This window comes from Rhea pennata, chromosome Z, assembly GCF_028389875.1.
Source record: "Rhea pennata isolate bPtePen1 chromosome Z, bPtePen1.pri, whole genome shotgun sequence".
Classification (NCBI taxonomy): Eukaryota; Metazoa; Chordata; class Aves; order Rheiformes; family Rheidae; genus Rhea; species Rhea pennata.
Window position 1 is genome coordinate 6,653,231 of NC_084702.1, and position 20,906 is coordinate 6,674,136.

At 36.0% G+C, this 20,906-nt stretch overlaps 1 protein-coding gene across 3 annotated transcripts; it reads right to left on the reverse strand.

Moving 5' to 3' along the window:
- Positions 1–2,719: 2,719 nt before the first annotated feature.
- On the reverse strand, positions 2,720–20,906 carry CAAP1 (caspase activity and apoptosis inhibitor 1). Of its 3 annotated transcripts, none has more exons than XM_062599508.1 (6): positions 20,713–20,906; positions 19,481–19,521; positions 17,718–17,802; positions 17,127–17,199; positions 8,826–8,899; positions 2,720–4,154 (listed from the first exon to the last, which is right to left on the reverse strand). In XM_062599508.1, exons 1-6 carry the CDS (start codon positions 20,831–20,833, stop codon positions 3,811–3,813), a joined length of 738 nt encoding a protein of 245 aa, XP_062455492.1. In that variant the 5' UTR covers positions 20,834–20,906; the 3' UTR covers positions 2,720–3,810. The 3 variants fall into 3 exon arrangements, with proteins under 3 accessions (XP_062455492.1, XP_062455490.1, XP_062455491.1); XM_062599506.1 differs by having other exon boundaries at positions 19,481–19,681; positions 20,702–20,906; XM_062599507.1 differs by having other exon boundaries at positions 19,481–19,681; positions 20,713–20,790.

Consider the following 20,906-nt stretch of genomic DNA (forward strand, 5'->3'; position numbering starts at 1 on the left):
ATACTAAATATGGCATTTTACCGGCATCAAGTTAGAACAGAAACAGTTTAATCGAATCATCTACATAGGTGATTTGATAGCTTATGTATTTACTTTGTCTACTTTGAAGCAAACTGATGTCAGTGACCAAAACTTTCATTATGATTAATATTCGTAATTAAACGAATATGACATAATTATTACAAACAAATCTAAATTGTTCTGAAGAAATGCCTACAATTTGAAAATGACATCTTCAAATCTAATTATTGTATCCTATCAAATCACCATAAAAATTACATTATAGCCTCTCACCAGGAATAACTGGTACTTTTTGCTCTCTGTTTTGGCTCTCTGGGGAGTCATACCTTTTTATTTGTATAATAAAAAAAAAAAAAAAAAAAAAAGTAATGCAATCTCTTCCTCCTCCCCCAAAAAGCACCATGCTGCACTTACTCAGGAAAGTCAAAACTTGAAAAAAAAAAAATATTACAGTCAAGAATATAATCTGCTGAGCAACAGCCTGTGTGCATTTTTTCCCAAGTGGTCAATCAAAAACAGTAAGATTTTGGTATTTCACAAATAATTCATGACTGCATTTTACATACAAATTGCCTCTTTTCCAGGTGAAATACTGAATTTATTTTTAATGGAAAAAATCACGGTGATTTTTAAAAGTGGACAATAAAACAGGAGTCTAAATATTTTAAATATACTGGATTTTTTAAATGGTTGAGTGGTAGGAACCAAAGCAAGAATATATAATCAGCTGATCTGCTTTTAATCTGAACAATTGTCCAAAATCTAAAAAATGAATTAGCATTTGTGTAATCAGTCACATGAGGCCTCTCTTATGCAAAAAAGGAAGTTCTGTAAAGAGTTTAATTTTCTTGGGATCCCTTTCTTTTAATTTCAAATTTAACTGGACAGTAATTGCATACTTTGTCACAAGCATAGTAAGCTTTTTTTCCTCTTTTTCACACTACATATTAAGAAAAGCTTAGCATAAGCTATAAACCTTGAAATAACAACCTTTGACAGTATAGACTATAAAATGAACTCTTAAAGGTGACCTGAAAAACAGTATGAACATGGAGCCCAGCTCAAAAATAAATGCTAAATGCTTCCAAAACTAGCCAGAAGTACTAATTTAAAAATCAAAGTAGCACTTCTTAACTTCCAAACTGTAAATGTGTAATTCTACGACATCAAAAGACTGTATAGTTGACTGTCCCAGTTTTTCTAACAGCATATGGAACATTTCTAAATTAAACTCAATTTCCATTTAGTTTTGCTAATAATGTGGAGTGCCACATTATGCCTTACGAAAACATGACTGTGCACAAAATAAGAGTTTACTACTCAATGGCTGGCAGAAACACATTAGAGCCACACAGGACTGCAGTTAGCAAGAAATCACCTATCCTGGTGGGAGGATAAATTGCTGGTGAAACCACAGACGGCAGAAAGTTTCAGCTGAAAAGGAGATACAAATCCATAAACATTTGTCTTAGCAATCAAATATTACACGATCGTATATTTCTCTTTAATATTAAGAATCAATTTTTGTTATTCATATTGCTTAAGATTTTATAAGCTTCATTAATGCTATTATGGATTGTGGGGAGAACTGGTAAATGGACTTAGAAATGAATGAACAGTGGCAAATAATAAAAAGCAAAGTTTTCCTACTGTTTATAATACATGTGGTTGCACTAATATGATTAGGAGGCAAATGTCCTTGTGGTAAGATTTTCAGTTCCCATAAGCAGGTAAAGTGAGGTATTCAATACCTTAAGGATAGAGGCTATGTGAGTATAGAAGCAGAAAAACTAATTTTTATAGTTTGACATAGTTCCACTAGCCTATGGCCTTACAGTAAAGAACACGACAGCAGATCTAGGTTTTGCCAAACATCTTTCTCCTTTAACATGTTTTTTTTTCCTATGTTCATCCTCAAATAAATCACAGGATCCCCAAGAAGCTGAATAAAATTAACTAAAAACAACACAGAGACTGAGAAAATTATCTATTGAAGTGGATGAATCTGTTTTAACATACATCCTCCAACTGCTAAAAATAATGGAAAAAAGTTGTTGTGGATACAGTGACTGAAGTCAGCTGTAATTCACTCAAGTCACTGCCATCATTAGAGGATGCTCACTGTAAGAAATCTTTCATCTGTGTTTAATGAAGTTTTTAGTTTGTAATCAAATTTACACTACACTCCTTAGATCCCATTCTATTCAGAGCGCTGTCTCTGCTGGAGAAATGAATCTACTTTACTTTTAAGAAACCTGTAAGATATATCTACAAAGAAAAGGGAGATAAAAGGAAAAATTAAAGAGTGTTAAAATGTAAAAGTTAAAAAAAGGAAAAAGGTTAAAAGCAAAAAGGAGGAAGAAAATGTTATAAGAACATTTAAGATATAGCGTATGACTAGAACAATTTCTACAGCAGTATCTCAAAACCGCATGTAAAAATTATTCTATGCTACTACTGCTAAATATCTTATTTGCTTTCTGAAAAAGAAAACAGAGGAATACGTAGTATAACACTATGGAACAAATCATATTACTTAGCAAGGACCACACACAAAATTCAGACCTTAATGAAAATCAAGGAATGAGAGAAAAGGGAGGGAAGGATGTCTGTTTCTGTATGTGCGTGGGTATACATATACCCCCCCCCAAGCTTTTTATACACAGTTGATTAGCAGTCATGTAAAAAATAGCACTACTTCCAACAAAATCAGAATCCTTTTAATTATTAAAAGTAATCATAGCAGGAAAATGAACTATATAATACAAGTTACTTATAAGGAAGTATAATTGAAATGGAAAGTGTAAATTTGTGTTTTTAAAATCCTATATAATAGAAATAAATAAAATGTCTTTTCTAAAAAGCATTTATATTGCAATTTGGCAGATTTTCCTATTTACAGCAGACATGAAATGACTATCTGTTAAGTATCAAAAACTCAGTGTCTTCTCAGCAGTCTCTAATTTGTTGTACTGGCCTAAATATTATGGTAAATATTCAAAAAAGCTTCACAGTCACGGAAAAGACTGTTTTCTTGATTTCAATTATGATACACATGATAACAGTGTAGGACAGCAACAGAATTAATTAACTAACAGCATAGGATGTGTCACTTTCAGGCACTCTTTCAACTCTAACATTAATATAGTTCAATTGTTTACTTAACAGAGAATAAAAGACCTTCTCCTAAGCAATTTAAATTTCTAAAAATAAATCATCCTTTTAACTTGTCGAAAGTGAACCATCATTTATTTTAACTTGTACATTTACATTACTATAAGCTGGGCCCCAGGGAGAAATAAGCATCTCACATCACATCACAGAATGGTAAAGGCAGTCACACCGTAAAAGACCTCTTCAAAATTGTATTTTTAAGGAAGCATATATAAAATAAACTTCTCAAATAGTTAACAAGTTGCACTTAAATAAAATAGCTGGTTAATTTCTTACCAGGAGGTTATTAAGAACTTTGTTCTTGTGTTAACCTTTCTTAAAGGCACCAGGCTCCTGGCATAATTCTATACAATCTGTGACTTTGTGATTCATATGAAGAGATAACACAGAACAAAGAGACACTGACCTAAGTGCAGCGTCAAACCAATCCGTTTGTGCAAGTCATAGAAGCAGCACAAAGTCAACAAAATCAACTATCAATGGTTTAAGTCACAGGTCAGGATACACAATATGTGTTTGAATGAGGAATGTCATATTCAGTCCAAATATACTTTAGCTCTGAAGAGAACTGACATCACACCCCTCAAAACAAACAGTGAAAATTTAAAAACAACATTAGGGCTGTTTTTTTACATCACCAGCTTTCATTAAAGCCTTAATAGCTCTGGCCCTCATCTCAAGTTCCAGGAGCTCCAGCTGCTGTGCTGATGGCTGAACATCTTCTGATGGAGGAACAGATAAGGCTGTTGCTTTGGGCTCCTTTGGGCTGGATTCTGCCAATCCCAGTATCTCATTTACACTTTTCTCAATGTCCTTCTGAAGGTCATCTATCTGACCAGCTCCACTTCTGACAGTATTTTCTGGCACTTCTGGACACTCCTCTTCATTGCATGGGCCTTCTATGTCACTATCATACGCATCTGCATTTATGCTGAGGACATCGCTATCTTCTCCTTTGCCTGTAACGCAAATGTAACAATCAGTGTAGGAAGTCTAACAAAGATTTCCCTTTCACTTTAAAAATTGCTTCTGCTTAAATTGGTTTTTTATAGATTTAGAGAGTGACAAAAATCAATAAAGACAACTATTTCCTCCTTTTCTTCTCCTCCAATTTTTAAGGTTGATTTAATTTAGGCAAGTTTTAATGCATTTTTATTCCAGTTTAGAAGAACATGCAGCACAGCAGAGCAGCAACATCTGTAAAATTTATTCCACTATGTTATGGAGTTACAGGATTTATTTTCCTAATTAAAAGGTCATAAGCTTTTATATCACAATGAAACCCCTGCTGTGTAAACTAAGAACTGATGTGGGGAACCTCTCAGGTTAATCTTGGTGTATTATTTTTAAAGTAAACAATTTTCAAAATGCAATTCAAAAAAGATACTTTAAAACTATCTTATGTATTTTAAAAGTAGGAGGACACTGTAGCTGAACAGGATACTGAAGACTAATAAGTAACTCCCTTTACAGTGCAGTTATTCAGAACCTTATCACACAAGTATTTCAGATATATTTAGTTCAGACGTAAAAAAATATAGAAAGTTCTGGCATTGATTTGGCTTTATGAAAAAATTAGAAAAGGTAGTGCAATAACAAAAGCAAAATTCTTAACAATCCTTCATAACTGATACCATAATTTGACTACAGAAAGACTACTGTTTTTGACACCCTAGCCTTGGAAATTAGTAGTGCTTGGCCAACCTTTTTATCTCTGGAGAGTTACCACTAACAGTGGTTTGTGCTTCAAATGAACAATTAATTCATAAACAGAGGACAGTAAAGCTATCAACTCTAAAAGTTTTATAATGGTTCTTGGTAGCACCACTATGCAATAGTTAAGGCTGTGTCTCCAGTTCATTAATAATAACCATTTAGAGCTACACACCTGTGTTTTTGAAATACATGCAATTTTTTTTTTACCATGAAGGTTCAAATAAGGTTTACATTCTTATGCGAGTTACTTATCTCCATAATGATCCTATATAGCAAAGACAGTCTGTATTTAATACGTTATTAGACTATATTGCAAACTTCCTCTCCTTTAAAATTTAATTTTAAAACCAAAAACATTCTATAAAGTTAATCTTTTGACCTCTTGTTTTAAAATGTTCTCTTCCACATAGCTGTTTTTAGGAATTATTAGTTTTCTCCATCCATACCCTAGTTCTGAGTTTCACATCTCCAGGGCTAGAAGTATTATTGATTTGTGAGTATCACTCATCAACAACCACCAAAACCCTGATAACCCTGGAAACCAATGCACTACTTCCTCTGAATTGCTGGTTTTGACAATCAGGCAATAAGAGTTTTCTTTATGCTTAGGCTATAAAAAAAAGACATTAATAATGCAGTCTAACATAGCAGACACCTGTCATATGAGTATTTTCATAATTATTTTCCTATTACTGGCCTTTTTCTCTTAAGATGCTACATTTAGTGTTTTATTCTTGTAAAACTTCCAGAAATAATTTTATTACTATTCTTCTAAATAAGAATGTTATTGGGTTTCAATCCAGTATGAGTAAATCCTTTTTCATAAAGCGTAGAGCGTTTTTGGAACTACATTTTTAGAAATTTTTGTTTTAAGCTATTAATGTTTCAGTGCCTTTGATTATAAAGGACCTCTTCAAAAATGCAGCTAAAATATCAAGAGGCATTTCTTGAAAACATAAGAACTGAAAAACTCTGCATGCACACAGCGTTTCATGATTTTCTTCATGATCCTTCTGCAAACTCCTCTCATCCACTGAAATTTCTGTGTAAAGATCAGCAGCAGAAGAGAGACCATAAAAATCTTCTTACTTGCTGAAAATTAGTTTAAGCAACAAACTTTAAAAGAAATCAATTTTATTGTTAAGAGAAAAACAAAATGGCTTTAGAAAAAAATCCAGATCTTTCTAAACCTCCAAACAGAACTGGTTTTGGTGCAAGTATATGTTTGCTTTTTATTCACAGGCAGAGAAGATGAATCTTTAGAAAAACAATTTTCTTTGTTTTTATGACAAAACTAATTATGGGATGGAAAAAAGAAATCAATACCGAATATGAAGATAAGACAAATGTAATTTTTTAGCCCCTGCCTACTCCTCTCCGCCAAAAAAGAAAAGTTATTGCTTTACCAGACTACCTGGTCCACAGAAAGATCAGACTGCTTTTCAGAAATAACAATAGTATTTTTAAACACTGCCTCTGTGGTTTTATTTATTCAGAATTAAAACCTTTCTCACTGTGTTTTCATTCAGATCTTCATTCCTGATCACAGGCTGTGATTCAGGACAGCAAGTCCCTATTCAAGAATACTGCATGTTACCCTGACTAAGGCAGCTTTCATGATTCAGGATCTTAGACATGAAATCTCATGATTCTCCAACATCAAGTAACAATGGTTAAAGAATTTGACAGCAAAAATTAATTTTCATATTGGAATATACAGCATATATCATGTAACTTGTAAGAAGGAAAGTAGGTGAAATATCAAAAGAAATGAGATGCAATAGGATTAAAGAATGGAAATTCTTCTGCCTTGCTGCCTGGCATCAGTATGTACCTAACACAATGCTCAGCAGAACAGTGTTTCCCCAGACCATAAAGAAAGTGTGTCAACAGGTTGTGGTTCAAACTTCAGAATTTAACTTCTGAGTATATAATCCTAACCCACTACCAAAAATAAACTGAATTCCACTTGATATTGGTAAAAAATTAAGGAGATACAAAAATATTAATAGATCTTAAATCATTCAACCCTATCTGAGAATCTGTATGGGCCAAGAAGCTGTGCAAAACTGCACAGGTTCCAGTCAGAATTTGAAGCCCCCAAAACAGTGTAAGGTACAGTACTCATAAAACCCCTCTGGCATTTAAAGGTTATTTAATTAGCTGATGGACTTCATTTTTGTCTTTTGCAGCTGTAATTTTACACAGTAATGAAAGTCTTGGTTAGGTTCTCACTATCCCTTTCATTTTGACAATGTGTACTTTTCCCTCAGCTACACTTGTGAAATTCATGAACATGAAATCCCCTTTTGCTTACCTGCTCCTCTCTACCCCTTTAAGTTTAGTATAACAGGCTCCAGCTCAAAAAAAGAATGATAACAGAGTTGTATTTCCTAAGTTATACTGATATTCTCAAAATCTTTTTAAGGCCATCTTGAGAGAAACTGCTGTTATAGCCCAAAGCCCTCATGATACCAAGGTTGACAAAGTCATAAAAAAGGACAAAGAAGCAACCACCTGGAACAATTACCAATTTGTTAATACTGAAAAGATCTACAGAGAATCTGCCAATTCTAGTGTTGCTCTATACTACAATATTTAACGCTTCCTTACAAAGTCATAGCAACCTATTCCTAAATAGTTTTATTGCTTTTATTATGATTTCTTCTTTCTCCATTTAATCTCCCCTCACTAACTACTTCAGAAAAAAAACAGGCTTCACAAAGTTGTTCCAAAACATACCTCTAACACTGTGTTCTGAACTGTGAAACAGGAGTCACAGAAAGCAAATAATATCAGATCTTCACAGAAGAAAAATATAAGCATATATAAGAATATATTCTATAATATAGGATATATAGGAATATATTATAAGACCATACAACACAGTAAGAATTTGCAACATTCTCTGATTGGAAAAGCTATTTCTGATGTTACTGCATACAACTCGTCCAAATGAAAAAAAAAAGACAGAAATAGCAAAAATTCGAGAGTTTTACATACAAAATAATACTGGCAGTTGCTACACAGTGCTCATGTAAGGATAGCAATTGAGATATTGATGCAGATTAAGAAAGTGGTTTACTTATACAGCAGGTATTCGTATGTCTATTACTCATTTATCTGCCTTTGCATTTCCCATTCTGCCAGTCACTGTAGTACCTGAATATGTATTTACCCTAGTTTTGCAGTTAAAAGGAGAAAATATGCAGTACAAAACTTTCCCCCTCAGAGATCCACGGATTTGTGTGTAACTAAACTGAGCCAGTCATGTGGTCAGTGTCAAGCACCACTCAGAAGGTCCTTTGTACAGTCAAACAAAGCAAAAAAAAAAAAAAAAAAAAAAAAAAAAAAAAAAAAAAAAAAAAAAAAGCAAGATGTAACAGAGTGATTAAATTATAAACAGTGTTTTCCTATATAATTATTATAATGGAAATATCAAAATAGACTACTGCAGTCCTGTATGATCATCTCAGCACAATGTAAAACTGCTAGGAACCCAAATAGCAATAATGGCAGCAGGAGCAATCACCTATAAACTAGGTACCCGAAATTACTAAAGCTCCTCTTTAGCTGAAAGATATGAGAAACCAAATAAGACTTGCAAGCCTTCAGTCATGTCCCTCTCCAGTATATGCTCTACTCCTGATGTTAAACTAGCAAGAAGAGCTAGAAGAGCTGTGAATTGATTCTTCTGAGGAGCCAAAGTTCCTACAATTAACTTTTTCAGTGCTCCCTTGCCCTCTTTTACAATTGGGCCTGATGGAAAGGCTGTAACCTTGTGCCAGCTGATTCCTCTGAGGATGCTTCTCATTACAGGATTACAGCTACTGTTTGAGAGGGATACTAGCTATTTTGAACTAGTCACTGCCCAGCATCAGGAGTACAAAACTTCCATTTCCTTTACTGCATACCTTGTTTTGATTCCTGACCTTCCAGCTTGTTGTCTTCTCTCAGAGACGAAGTAGAGTCTATACTGTTATCCTGTCTGGAATCAAATAAGATGACATTTTCATCTATGTATTTTACAATATAAAGAGGACTTTTCAAAGGAACATTGGTTTCACATTAAAGAAACTATATGATAGTAAGCTGAAAGACAAGCTACCACATGAAAAAAGATTAAAGGAATTCACATGCTGCTATTCTAATCACTTGAGAAAGCTTTTTCACTTTGCTTTCCCTAGTAATATACAAGTAACTTTTCTCACCACACTAGTCTTTCAGAATAATCCTCCTCAATGGCACCACTTCCCTAATATGAGTGGCTCATCTCCAAGGCTCAAGGATAAACTGTCACACAACTAAATAACTTGAAAAACTAGTTTGTTGTATTCAAATATTATTTATTCTTTTATTTCGGAATGAAGTAGCTATTTTTCATGAAAGAACAATTCCTACCACCATCTACCTTACCTGTATTAAAAAAAAAACTCACATCTTTCCACAAAAACAACAAACTTTTTAAAAGCAAGTATTTGTAAACTATTAGGTTATATTCTGTTCAGTATTTGTGTTTCTCCATTTTAAAATATGCAATTTTTTCTTCAGTTTAAGAATTTTTATACCCGATGTTTATGGTAGGTCATATGTTTTATATAGCATGTAAGGAAGAGAATTCTGTGAAATGTTCATCTCCCTCCCACATTTTGCATGCACTATTTATTTATACAAGCTGTGAAAATATAAATGAAAAAAACGTGAAAATATATAGGAAAGAGGGACAGCATTCACAAAGGCCCCAGAATCACAGAAGTCCATATGTCATATTTAATTAGCATTTTGACAGCAGAATCGCCAATTTCCTACCTTAGATATCTGTGTAGTATTGTTTTAATGCATACTACGTTAATACAGAATCAATGCTACCAACCTACTGGTAGCAGCTAAACAGTACCATAAAAAAGATAGAGATATTCTGATATCACAGATGTAAACATAATGACTTCAACAACTTGTTTTCCAATAATGCCTCGAAACCTTTTCCTAAAGTTGAATATAGATCTATTTTCCCAAGGCTGTTAAAGATGTATTTTTGTTTCAGAAGTCCAATGACCATGACAGGAAGAACACTGCATTATTTCTATCGAGACTGGTTCAAAGAGTTATTTTGATGGTTATTTCTTTTTCTATAATAGCAAAGGTTAAAAATAAATTGACTGTTTCTCCTACATGTTTTGTACCCATCGCAACATAAATGCTTATGTAGATGTGCCACAAATGATAATGAGAAAGTGTTGATGTTTTCATATGAATACAGCATTCAAAAAAAAAAAACAAAAATTGTGTTGCATCAGTAGAAAATGCTCACTTTAAGCAGAGAAACCTCAAAAAAAAATCTACCACCCACTGTTGTTATACTAAACCAGGAATAGATTATTTACAATTATACATTTTTCTTGAAACATCTCAGTGCTGTGTTTTCCTTTAAGTCTACTTCCCTACCTAGTCATGTCAAAAAATATTCTCTCAAGTGCAGTTCTGTATAATTTCTGTTAGACATTCAATGGAATGTCCCAGACAGGGCTGAAAGAGAAGGAGCAGACACAAACAGATGTACAAATAAATATATTGAACAGCAGGCTATGCATATAGGCTAATCCCATTATAAAAATCACTTAAACCATGCCTCTTCACATACAAAGAGTTTACTCATTTCTTTCCTATTTCAGTTCTTAGTGTTGCACCAAAAACCCCAGATGTATTGCAAACTGGATTACAGCTTGTGCCTGCCAGATATAAAATAAGCCCAAGAACTGTACCAATAAATTGGGTCTACTATATCTGATGATTTAGACATGTTAATCAGGGTCTCAAGCTTCCCTGTTCTCATGGGGAAAAAGGAACACCAGACAATACAGCACTACTACGCTCAGTGCATTAAGTGGTTCAAGCAAAGGAAAGGCAATCAGGAAATGGTCTGCATTCATATATATGCACACACAATTACAGTTAACTAAATCCCATTCCAATTACCACTCCAGTGAGCCTGCACATTCTCGCCTGGGTAAAATGCAACACTCCCTCCCACTCCTCAGCGTTTTGCTCCAAGCAGCAACTTGGAAGCAAGCCTAACTGATGCTCTGCTTTAAGGCAGTGTCAGATATCTGGGTAGCAACATTTCTCCACTAATCTCTATTACTGGGTGGGATTATGTCAGATCCCAGAACAGACAGATTATCAATCAAGCCAGTCCACAACAGCACAATACACCTTTCCAGGATTTTCAGATTTTGTTCTACTGTCACCTGAAAAGCTATAGCCATAGACTATAGACTCATCATGCTTAGTTCTTGTTTGCACTGTCCTTTCCATTAGCTTATGTGATTATGAGCTAATCACCATCAACACAAAGGTCCAGTGAGGAGCAGAAAAACAATGACAGGCAGAATAACCCCAGTAACCTCGTCAGTGCAAAGACAGCACTTTGACAGAGCGGCTACTAGGGCTGCTGAAGAACAACAACCAGCACACTGTCCAGATCTGAAATCTCACGAGGCCAGCGAATTGCAGAGGCTCCCCAGACCTCCCTATAGACTGAAAAAGCTTACAGTTCCTGCCTAGAAGGGCAAGGGTCTCCCTATGGGATGCTGCAACAACATCTGGGGACTGTGTAAATCTTACTAGTGGATGTTTTTAAGAGGACTGTAGAGACATTATGGAATGTTTAGAGAAAAGACCAATGGCAGGAAAAGGTGATAATAGGAGCCAATTCAGCATAAATAGGTTGCTTGACAGTACATTCTTCTGGCTGAACCCTTCACCTGATCACTTGAGTCTGTCCTGTCTTCATATTAAATCATCTGGAGAGAAGGAACAGGATGAACCCATTCACACTGTTAACATCTGTGCAAGTGCTATTTCTAACAAGTTTAGTAACTCCTACCACTGTCAGCTTCTACCACACATTCAGTATACTGTCACTCGACTCTTGACCAAGATAATATCATGATACCCCCCATAATGCCTCCTCATCACTAAGAGCAAAAAGTGCAGGGTCTACAAGCAGGAGTACACACACACACACTTTTCATCCTTTTGAACTGAATGGTCATCTCAGTGCTTGACAGCAATGTGTCACTTGGGAAACGATTTTATTTGATCAAATATTTTTTTTTAAGAAAGAAGTCACAAAACTAACTCTCAGATAATACAGTTCTTACTACCCAGAGTCCTGAAGCCAAATTCCCCTGAAAAGTTATAATCATCCCATGTGACAAGCTTCAGAATCTCATCTATACAGCTTTCTTCAAACACAGACAGTGAAAATAGCTACATCCCTTTTAACAACTAGCAAAAAAATAAATAAATAAAAATCATATCTCAAAACTTGTAAAAGTCTATCCTCGTTGCATAGTCGGTATCAATGGCTCCAGTAAAAACAGGTTTCCATAAAGACTACCTGCTGTCAGAACAATTTTTGAATCCCCAAAGTAATCTTTTCCAGGACATTTTACTTTATCATAATTGGTTAGGTTGGTTTGGATTGATGGTCAATCTTCTCTACTCAATAGGCAAGTATTTTCCACCATCTTGTGGCCAACCATAGGTAGTACAGTTTACAGTTCAGCTTTGTTAAATCTTCTGAGTAAGCAAGAGTTTTTCAAATTTGAGATATATATTTAAGAAAGGGGAGTATAAATGATATCTACAATGGGAGCAGAAGATATGCTAATCTAAAACTAAGGTAATGACAGCGTGCAATCTAATATCCTCTTTCATGTCAACGTTGCTTAATAACTGACCACATTAACTTGGAGCTCCCCCTTTACGTTACTAAAGATGATTTCTCCTTTAGAATGACAGCTAAGTCTAAAGTCAATAGGCAAGTATTTTCCAATCTTCAAAGAGAAAAATTATGTGTTTTTTTTTAAATATAGAAGAGAGTCAAGAAATCTCCCCTCAACAGATTTGCCCAGCATGTTCTTTTCAGCAAAGTTATGGAGGCAGTCAGGGGTCAAGGGTGAGACAGTACCACAGTTCTAGTAGAATATGCACAGTTCAATACAGTATCATCACAGGGTCGGAAAAGAGAGTAATGGCCAGAGACGTGGACAGGTTCAGACTGAAATTCTAAGCTGCAGGAGTAGCTGAGTTTGAAGACTAAATCAGAAGGAAGAGATTTGTGGCAGAAACAAGAGTTATGAATTACTGAACTAGAAGACAGTCTGACAGTATGAGATACAATCACAAACCACTGGACTAGAAAAATGGACTCCATCCAGCCCGAAAGCTATCTGTTTTAGGGAAATTCCAACCAGTAGATCAAGCCTTATCAAGGCTTAATGAATTAATCTTAAAACGTAAGCCACTCATCAAGGCCAGACATCTTCCTTATAGGACTTTACATGGTCATTAAAAAATATCCACCTGAACTCTGGAGTGAGGCCCAAGATCCGTGTTTCAGCTCCTCTGACATAAAGATGATGCACTCTCCTAAGGTAAAACCTGCTTTTGCAGCTCCAATTCTATAAAATCCTCCTAAATTCTAAATCCTCATAAGCTCCTTGCAGCTTTTTGCTTCTTTTAAAGGGTAGGCTTCCAAGACAAATGAGTACTAAAAGGATTAATGACAATGGCAAGCAAGGTTGGGGGGACATGGCAGGGAGCAGAAAAGCCTTATGAAATACTGCCCCTCAGGAAAAAGTATTCCCAATGACAGATGCTAATCAAATAGTTTAATGTGCTATAAAAAGTCCTTCGGTTCCATTTCAAGTGCAGTGCAAGACTACTACGAGAACAGAAGACAGTGAACAGATGCCAAACGCTAACATATCTATTCAGGGATTCACATGTCTTATTCTTCCAGTGATTCAAACTGTCCTAGAGTGGTTAAACATCAGATGGTAATTGCATGCTTGAGATCAGTTCAGTATCTGGGAGCAAAATATGTTAAAACAAGGAAAACATCTACACTGATAGTCTTTCTGAAGCAGATCAAGCAAAAATTGCACTTAAAACAGCAAAGTGGCAAAAAGCCTTTAAAACTCTTAAAACTGTGAATATTAAACTGAAAGCTTTCCTATTCTGAAATCATAAGCATATACAATTTCAGAGCAAAAGATAACTTACTCACATTACACACATACTAAATGCATGATCACCATAAACTGCACCTGGTATGTTTGTTCTTTTACTATATTTTTGGCATCACTATAGCCAACAACATACTTTGACCCCTTCTATAAGAGGATATTCAAAGAGAGAGTTTGGAGAATGGAACTGGACACAATACTCCAGATGTGGCCTCCCCAGGGCTGAGCACAGCAGCAGGATCACCTCCCTCAACCTGCTGGTAACACTCTTCCTAATGCTTCACAAGATACCATTGGCCCTTCTGGCTACAAGGGCACACTGCTGGCTCATGGTCAACATGTTGTCCACCAGCACTCTCAGGTCCCTCTCCGCAGAGCTGTTTTCCAGCAGGTCACCCCCCAGCTTGTACTGGGGTATGGGGTTATTCTTCCCCCTGTGCATGACCCTTCACTTGTCCTTGTTGAACTTCATGAGGTTTTTCTCCGCCCAACTCTCCAGCCTGTTCAGGTCTCTCTGAATGGCAGCACAGCCCTCAGGTATATCAGCCAGTGCTGGATCATCGATATAATCCAGAAAAAATGTAGCACTTCACAAGAAAGAAAACACTGACATAAACTATACTGAATCTTCAGTGAGAGTATAAACAAAGGAATTCTGGGAAGAAAAAGGCTTTTCAGAAAGAAAAAATTTGCCCATTTCAATTCAATTACAATTAAAAAAATATTAATGATCATAACCAACATAAGTTTGCTCGACTGAAAATGGTTTTGCTATTTCTTCACTGTTGCATCTTCAACCTCTTTGCCACTGATTTCTTGCTACTCTGGCTGACACATACTTTTCCAAAGTTTTTCAAAGTTACATTTACATATTCACATATAGGTTGCAAAAAAATCTAAATTTCTAAGAATTATAGCTATTTAGTAAAATACGACTTGTGACATGTTGATCTACTTATTGAACAAGAGCTTATTCATAAATAAAAATAACCTAAAACAACCTTAACTTTTCTCATTTTACTTATTTTTTTGCTCTATGTCTCTACCTTTCAAACAGTTTTTCCTTATCAGTTCTTGTTAAGGCTAACACAAGGTTGAACCTAGGTGTCAAGAAACTCTGTTCAGGGATAACACTGTGTGAAACATACTATTTTAGCCTCATTCCATTAAAGGAGAAAGATAAATGTATTACAATTCCTACAACAAAATATCCTGCCTCAGCAATTTGGAGGCATCTGAAATATCAAAGTCTTCTAACAGTATCGAGATGGAGCTGCAAGTAGCAGCTCAATCACTCTTTATTCTTTAAGAAAAATTTGTTCTCTAAGTAATCTGTTCTCTGTACTTTCATTAAGACACTCTCAGCATCTTTTTCTTCTTTAACACTTTCTTCTTGATTTTGCTATTATCACTGCTCACTTTTTTTCCTCATTAGTGACCTAGCTATTTCAGCTTCTGCTAACCAGCAAAGATTAAAGAAGTTGATCAGTTTTAATTCTGCTGCACTTCTACATAGCTATGAGAGAGAGTAAATAATGCCAAATCACTTCGGTTATTGTATATGCCTAGAAGGCTTTCTGTACAGTAGTAAGGATAGTAAATTCAAATTACAATTTAGATCCTACGTATTATTTTTCCTGAAAGCTTCCTACTTGCCATGGGCAAGTGGCAATCCTTCAGATATCCACTAATTAAATATTATAATTCTACTTATTTACTTATTGTTATTCATTAAGAGATGATAAACTCCATCTTTCAGTTTTTTTTTCCCCATATCCAGTTGTTATTTTATTTGCATATAAATAAAGTTTTACTCAATCTCCTGTAGCTGAAGGTTATAACTAAGTGTTCTGAACAGTGGTTTTGAAACCTCTTGGGGCCATGGATCTACCTTCCAGAAATCTGGCAGTACTGAATCAGCCACTCCTGTCTGGGATAAAGATTGTTTGAACGAGATCTTAATGAAAAAGGAAAAAGAGCGGGGGAAGGCCGGGGGGGGGGGGAAGGCAAAATCTAGCAGAAATAGCATCAGAGGGTACTAAAATTACACCACACGTGAAAAACTGAAACATTGCACATCTTAGTATCTGCACAATTCATAGACTCTTTTGAGCTTTCAAGTACCTGACATACGATGAGATAAAAAAAAACTTTAATAACTTCATTAGCTCAGAAACTACACCTTTTGAATAAAAATATTGACCAGAATGTGAAATTTGGATTACTGTCATTATCCTTTCTATCTCTATATTTCAATATAGAGAACTAGATGAACTAATCAAGCTAGCAACTAAAAGGCATCTTCATCAGTCCAAACCTGGTGATCAGCTGTAACTGAGTCAGTATCCAAGAAAGCAAAATTATGGCTTTCATACATGCTTGTTACTTTGTAAGAACAGGACAGGACTCAAAATAATTGAAATATTGTAACTGATGACTATTAACTTTATTTTTCCCCTGAACTACTTTCCTAGAAACTGCCAGACAGGGTTCACCCCTTCTTTAATGAACTGATTCAGTAACATATTACACAAGATTTCTGTCTTTAAAAGACAGAACTAAAATACAACTATGTTAAGAAGTGCTGGCGTTTTTTAAAACTGACCAATGCCAGCCTAAGAATAAGCAACTAGAAACCTCTATTTGAAATCCTAAGCCTCACATAAGGACCACAGCAGAGATCATGGGATCAGTTGAGGGACAGTGCTGCTCCAAATAGGACAGGAACCAAGGACCACATAGATGTAGGGAAACGAAGAGATCTCAGTCAAACTGAGAGTACTCTTGGCATTGTTCATTGACTTAACCCCTACAAAGGGATTATTCAGCCTACATGAGCCCAGTGAAAGAAGGTTAGATTATCATATTACAATACGCCTGCTGCAGGCTAAGAGGGTGCGTATGTTTGGTTTGTACTGTAGGTCAACTGATATGCAATAATGCCACTACAAAACTCATTTATGTGCATAAGATAAATCTGATGTTGGAGTGACACAGTTGTGTTTTTAAGTTTAATGCTTGCCAGCAATAACAGATCATTGTCATTCTACTGGATTAATCACATAATTAAGGATACACTGATGATGTATTTTAACATTACATTTGATTGTTTCTCATGAGAAATTCCAGTATCATTCAGTATTTAGAAATGGAAATTTCAAAGCATTTTCTTTTACTCACTGACTGACTGATTCACCTCCAGTCTTGTCTCCATCTGCATCCTCATCAGTATCAGAATCAGCTCCATTCTTGCCTAAATATATACAATTTCAAACATATGAATATTTAACCAGGTAGTAAACTTAACACTATATAGTCAGTCTTATTTTCGATGATTAATTCCACTCAAGATCAGAATTTTTTTCGGTATGAAAGAGATGTACTAAAACCCAACTTACCAGACACAAAAAGCAATTTCTGAAATAGCTGCCTGCCACAAGTAAGACATCTTTATAAAATTTTTCTGTTACATTAAATTACTTAAGAACAGAGAACTAGTACTGCTAGTACAATACTACAGTCACTAAAATAAAGCACAGAAGACACAGAAAAACTAATAGATGTCCTGCCAAATCAAAATTCCAATTCCACTTAACTGACCAGATGGCAATATTATTACAGAAATTAATCCTTAAATACCAGCTCTAACTTCAGTAAGATATTCAAAAGTTGGAATGCCATATCCTAAACAAGGTACACAAAGGCAGTCTTACTTTTTTTTTTTTTTTTTTTTTAAGGCATCACCGTATACCAGAGAAGAAAGTTTCATACCTTCAAGAATCTTCAACAGTTTTTTTTCAGATAACAGCTCCAACTGTTCCAAGCAAAGCCGTTTAATCTCTTCCATGGAACAGTTCTAAGAAGAGAGATAAAACAGATCACCAGCTACTAAAAATTTCATATGAGTGATAATCCAATACAATCCCAGTAAAGGAAAAGCTAATATAGATTGTAAGCCCCTTCTCTGTTCTGACTCCCATTGATGCAATTACTGAAATTACCACATAGGTGTTTCAATTATAACAACCACCAAAAATAACGCTATTGAAAAATTAAGCAATAAATAGTATCAGTTACTTGACCTATGGCTAAGAATTTTAATTGTGGCTGTAATGCTGAGCAGTAGAAATACTGAGGCATAGTAGCGAAGCATGAAACAGCAAGCCACTTGTAGCCAAGATTATTCCTAATTTTCTGTCACTAGGGATTATACCATCAATTCTGCAGATACCACGGCTTATTGCTGAAACCATATTCAGAAACTGAAGCGAGCACTGGTATTGACAAAAAACCAACAGGAAACATGAGACATGTAAACTGTGATCCATTTCTCAGGCTTCATGTATAACTTTCTCATGCTTTATATAGAACATATAAGCATCATAATTGATGTGTACAACACTATAGGTTTTCCAGTTAACCTTGTATTTTTTTTAATCTTTTTGAACATCATTCAGGTCTGCCAAAGTCTAGCTAGAGCCCTCTTAATGAAGTGATTGTTTCACACTTTGAAGTGAACTATAGATACCACGTATACATACCAAAATTTGTAAGTGCTGAGCATATTATAACATTGATGCTACTGTAGGTTTGACAAAGCTCTTAGCTTCCAATTCAGTAATCCTTCTGCCTCCAGCCACTTCAGATCTCTTTTCAGGTTGCGGAGTTTCCTTCTCTGGATATATTCAAGGCCCACCTGGATACAACCCTCTCTAACATGCTCTAGGTGACCCTGCTGAGCAGGGAGGTTGGACTAGATGATCTCCAGAGGTCCCTTCCAACCTTACTGATTCTATGATTCTATGATCCCAAAGATGAAAAATGAATGAGATTGTATGCAATTCATTAAGAGCTTATAATGAGTAAGTATTGCTTCAGTTACATTAACAATGTGACTCTCTCAGATCAAGACAAAAATTGAAAAACAAGTAACAAGCAGATCAAATATTTTTTACCTGCATAGGTAAAAAATATTTTCTGTATAGGTTGCTAACTTGATTTCTTAGCGAGTTTTCTAGTTCACAAGACTCAAAGTGTATGTTCTAACCTAGTAAAACTCTAGAGATGGTTATTAATAAAGTCCACAGAATATACAGCTTCCACAAACTATTTACCCAGGAGGGCTTTTATTCCTTTGCCTCATACTAATTTAACAGCCTAAATTCAGTTGACACATATATAAGTCAAATTTTTATTAACAAATTAGCACATTTATTACTGAATTCACTATTTAGGCAGTTATGAAGCTCCTTTTGCATAAGACTAACAGACAGAAAGATCCAGATGTTTTTCCATAAAGTATAAAAATAAACAGCCTGCAATTCAGCAACAGCTGAACAACAGAAAAAGTAGTAAGATAGAACTACACCAAACTTCAAAAATGTCTCCTTCAAACTTTACATAACCTTGATTTTAGAACTACACGGGCAGGTTTTTAGTTGGAAGTCCACTGGATGTGAAATAAAAAAACAGAATTTCTTACAAAATCATTCAAGCTTGTAAAACCAGTATAAAAAGAAAATGTATACCAGCACCTTTAAAATATCAGGCAGCATCTTCTGTAGTTTCTTCTCTCCTATGACACAGAAACACTGTTGAAGCATCTCTTTTTTGTCTGTGATGTAGAAACTGACTGGTTTGAGTGAGACACTGAGATCTAATCCACCTTCCTCTATATCACTGGGTTGTTCAGTTTCTTCCTCTTTATCTCCAGATGGTACCTTGCATTTTGCTTCCTAAAATTGAGTGGGAAAATACAATTTCCATGTTTTCCAGTGAACTAGAAAAGAAGAAAACTTACAGCTTCATTTGTGTTAGCAACAGTTCTTCCTTCAGAACTTTTTACAACTGTAAATCACTTAGAGGCTTCCAAAAACTGTTTCAGTTTGTAAGGTAACGGCACTGGGGAAGTTATAAAGTGAAATCAAATCCATGCAAGAGAAACTCTCATAACCCTTTAAGGTGGAAGAAGTGTTTTTCCCTATCAATGGAAAAGTATTATCTGCAAATGAAACTGATCCACTTAGTTGAAATAACTATTTATGCTTTACAGCAGCAGAAATTTATTTCTCTAGGGTTTTACTGCACAGTTAAAGCATCTGCTAATTTAAAATTATCTTGCTAGATTACAGATTAGCAAACAATACCCCGCGGGGGACAGTCTTCTGAAACAAAAACATCAGCTTCCTATCAGAAAGTTCTTTGAGTGGAAAATACACGTAGGGTTAACAGACAGGAATACACTGTGAAGGTGCTGAGATTCACACAGGAATAGGAATCATGTAGCGTGCTGCATACTTGAGAGACAAGACGCCCTGGAATACACCCATAGTTCTGAAAAAAATGAGCATCATGATTCCAGCCATCTCTAAGCATATGTTTCTCACTACTGCTTCTCTTCCTTGAAATAGCTCTGTGCCTGCCTTTGCTATATACATGCCCCCAGCAAGACAGGACTATCTCGTCTATCTAGTTTCATACAAATAAGTTTTGACCAGATATAACCAGTCCTGTGTTGCTGCCGCCACTAAAATAGCAGCGTAAAAAACAGTTAGCGCGGGTCCGAAAAGACAGCAAAGGCAACGAAGCAGTCGAGAAGAGGGTGCGGGCGCCTGCAAGCCGGCCTTCACCGGGGCGCCGCGGAAGGCGGGGTAAAGCCTGGGTAGCCGCGCCGCGTGAAGCACCTCACGGCCCCATCGCCCCAGCCCCGACACGGTAGCGGTAAGACACCAGCCCGCCCGCCCTTCCGGAGTTACCTCCGGCGCACCATGGCTGGACTCCGTGCTCCGCCGCTTCCTCTCGCTGCCAGCTGGCCCCGAGGCTCCCTCCGGGCAAGCGGAACGCGAGCGGCGCCGCTTCTTCTCCTTTGAGGACTTTCGGCCCGGCATCGCCCTGCCAAGACACAGGCGCCCGCACGGCCGCGGCCGTTGGCGCCGCGCCGCCCACCCCAACGGTCACATG

Bases quoted from the DNA above. Each gene is read 5' to 3' on its own strand.
- CAAP1 (XM_062599506.1), bottom strand. From the start codon at position 20,833: ATGCCGGGCCGAAAGTCCTCAAAGGAGAAGAAGCGGCGCCGCTCGCGT. The intron at 19,682-20,701 runs GTAACTCCGGAA...ACTCAATTTTAG, and splicing joins CCAGCCATGGTGCGCCGGAG to GAAGCAAAATGCAAGGTACC. The intron at 4,155-8,825 runs GTATGCAGTAAA...TTTGCGTTACAG, and splicing joins AGGTCAGGAATCAAAACAAG to GCAAAGGAGAAGATAGCGAT.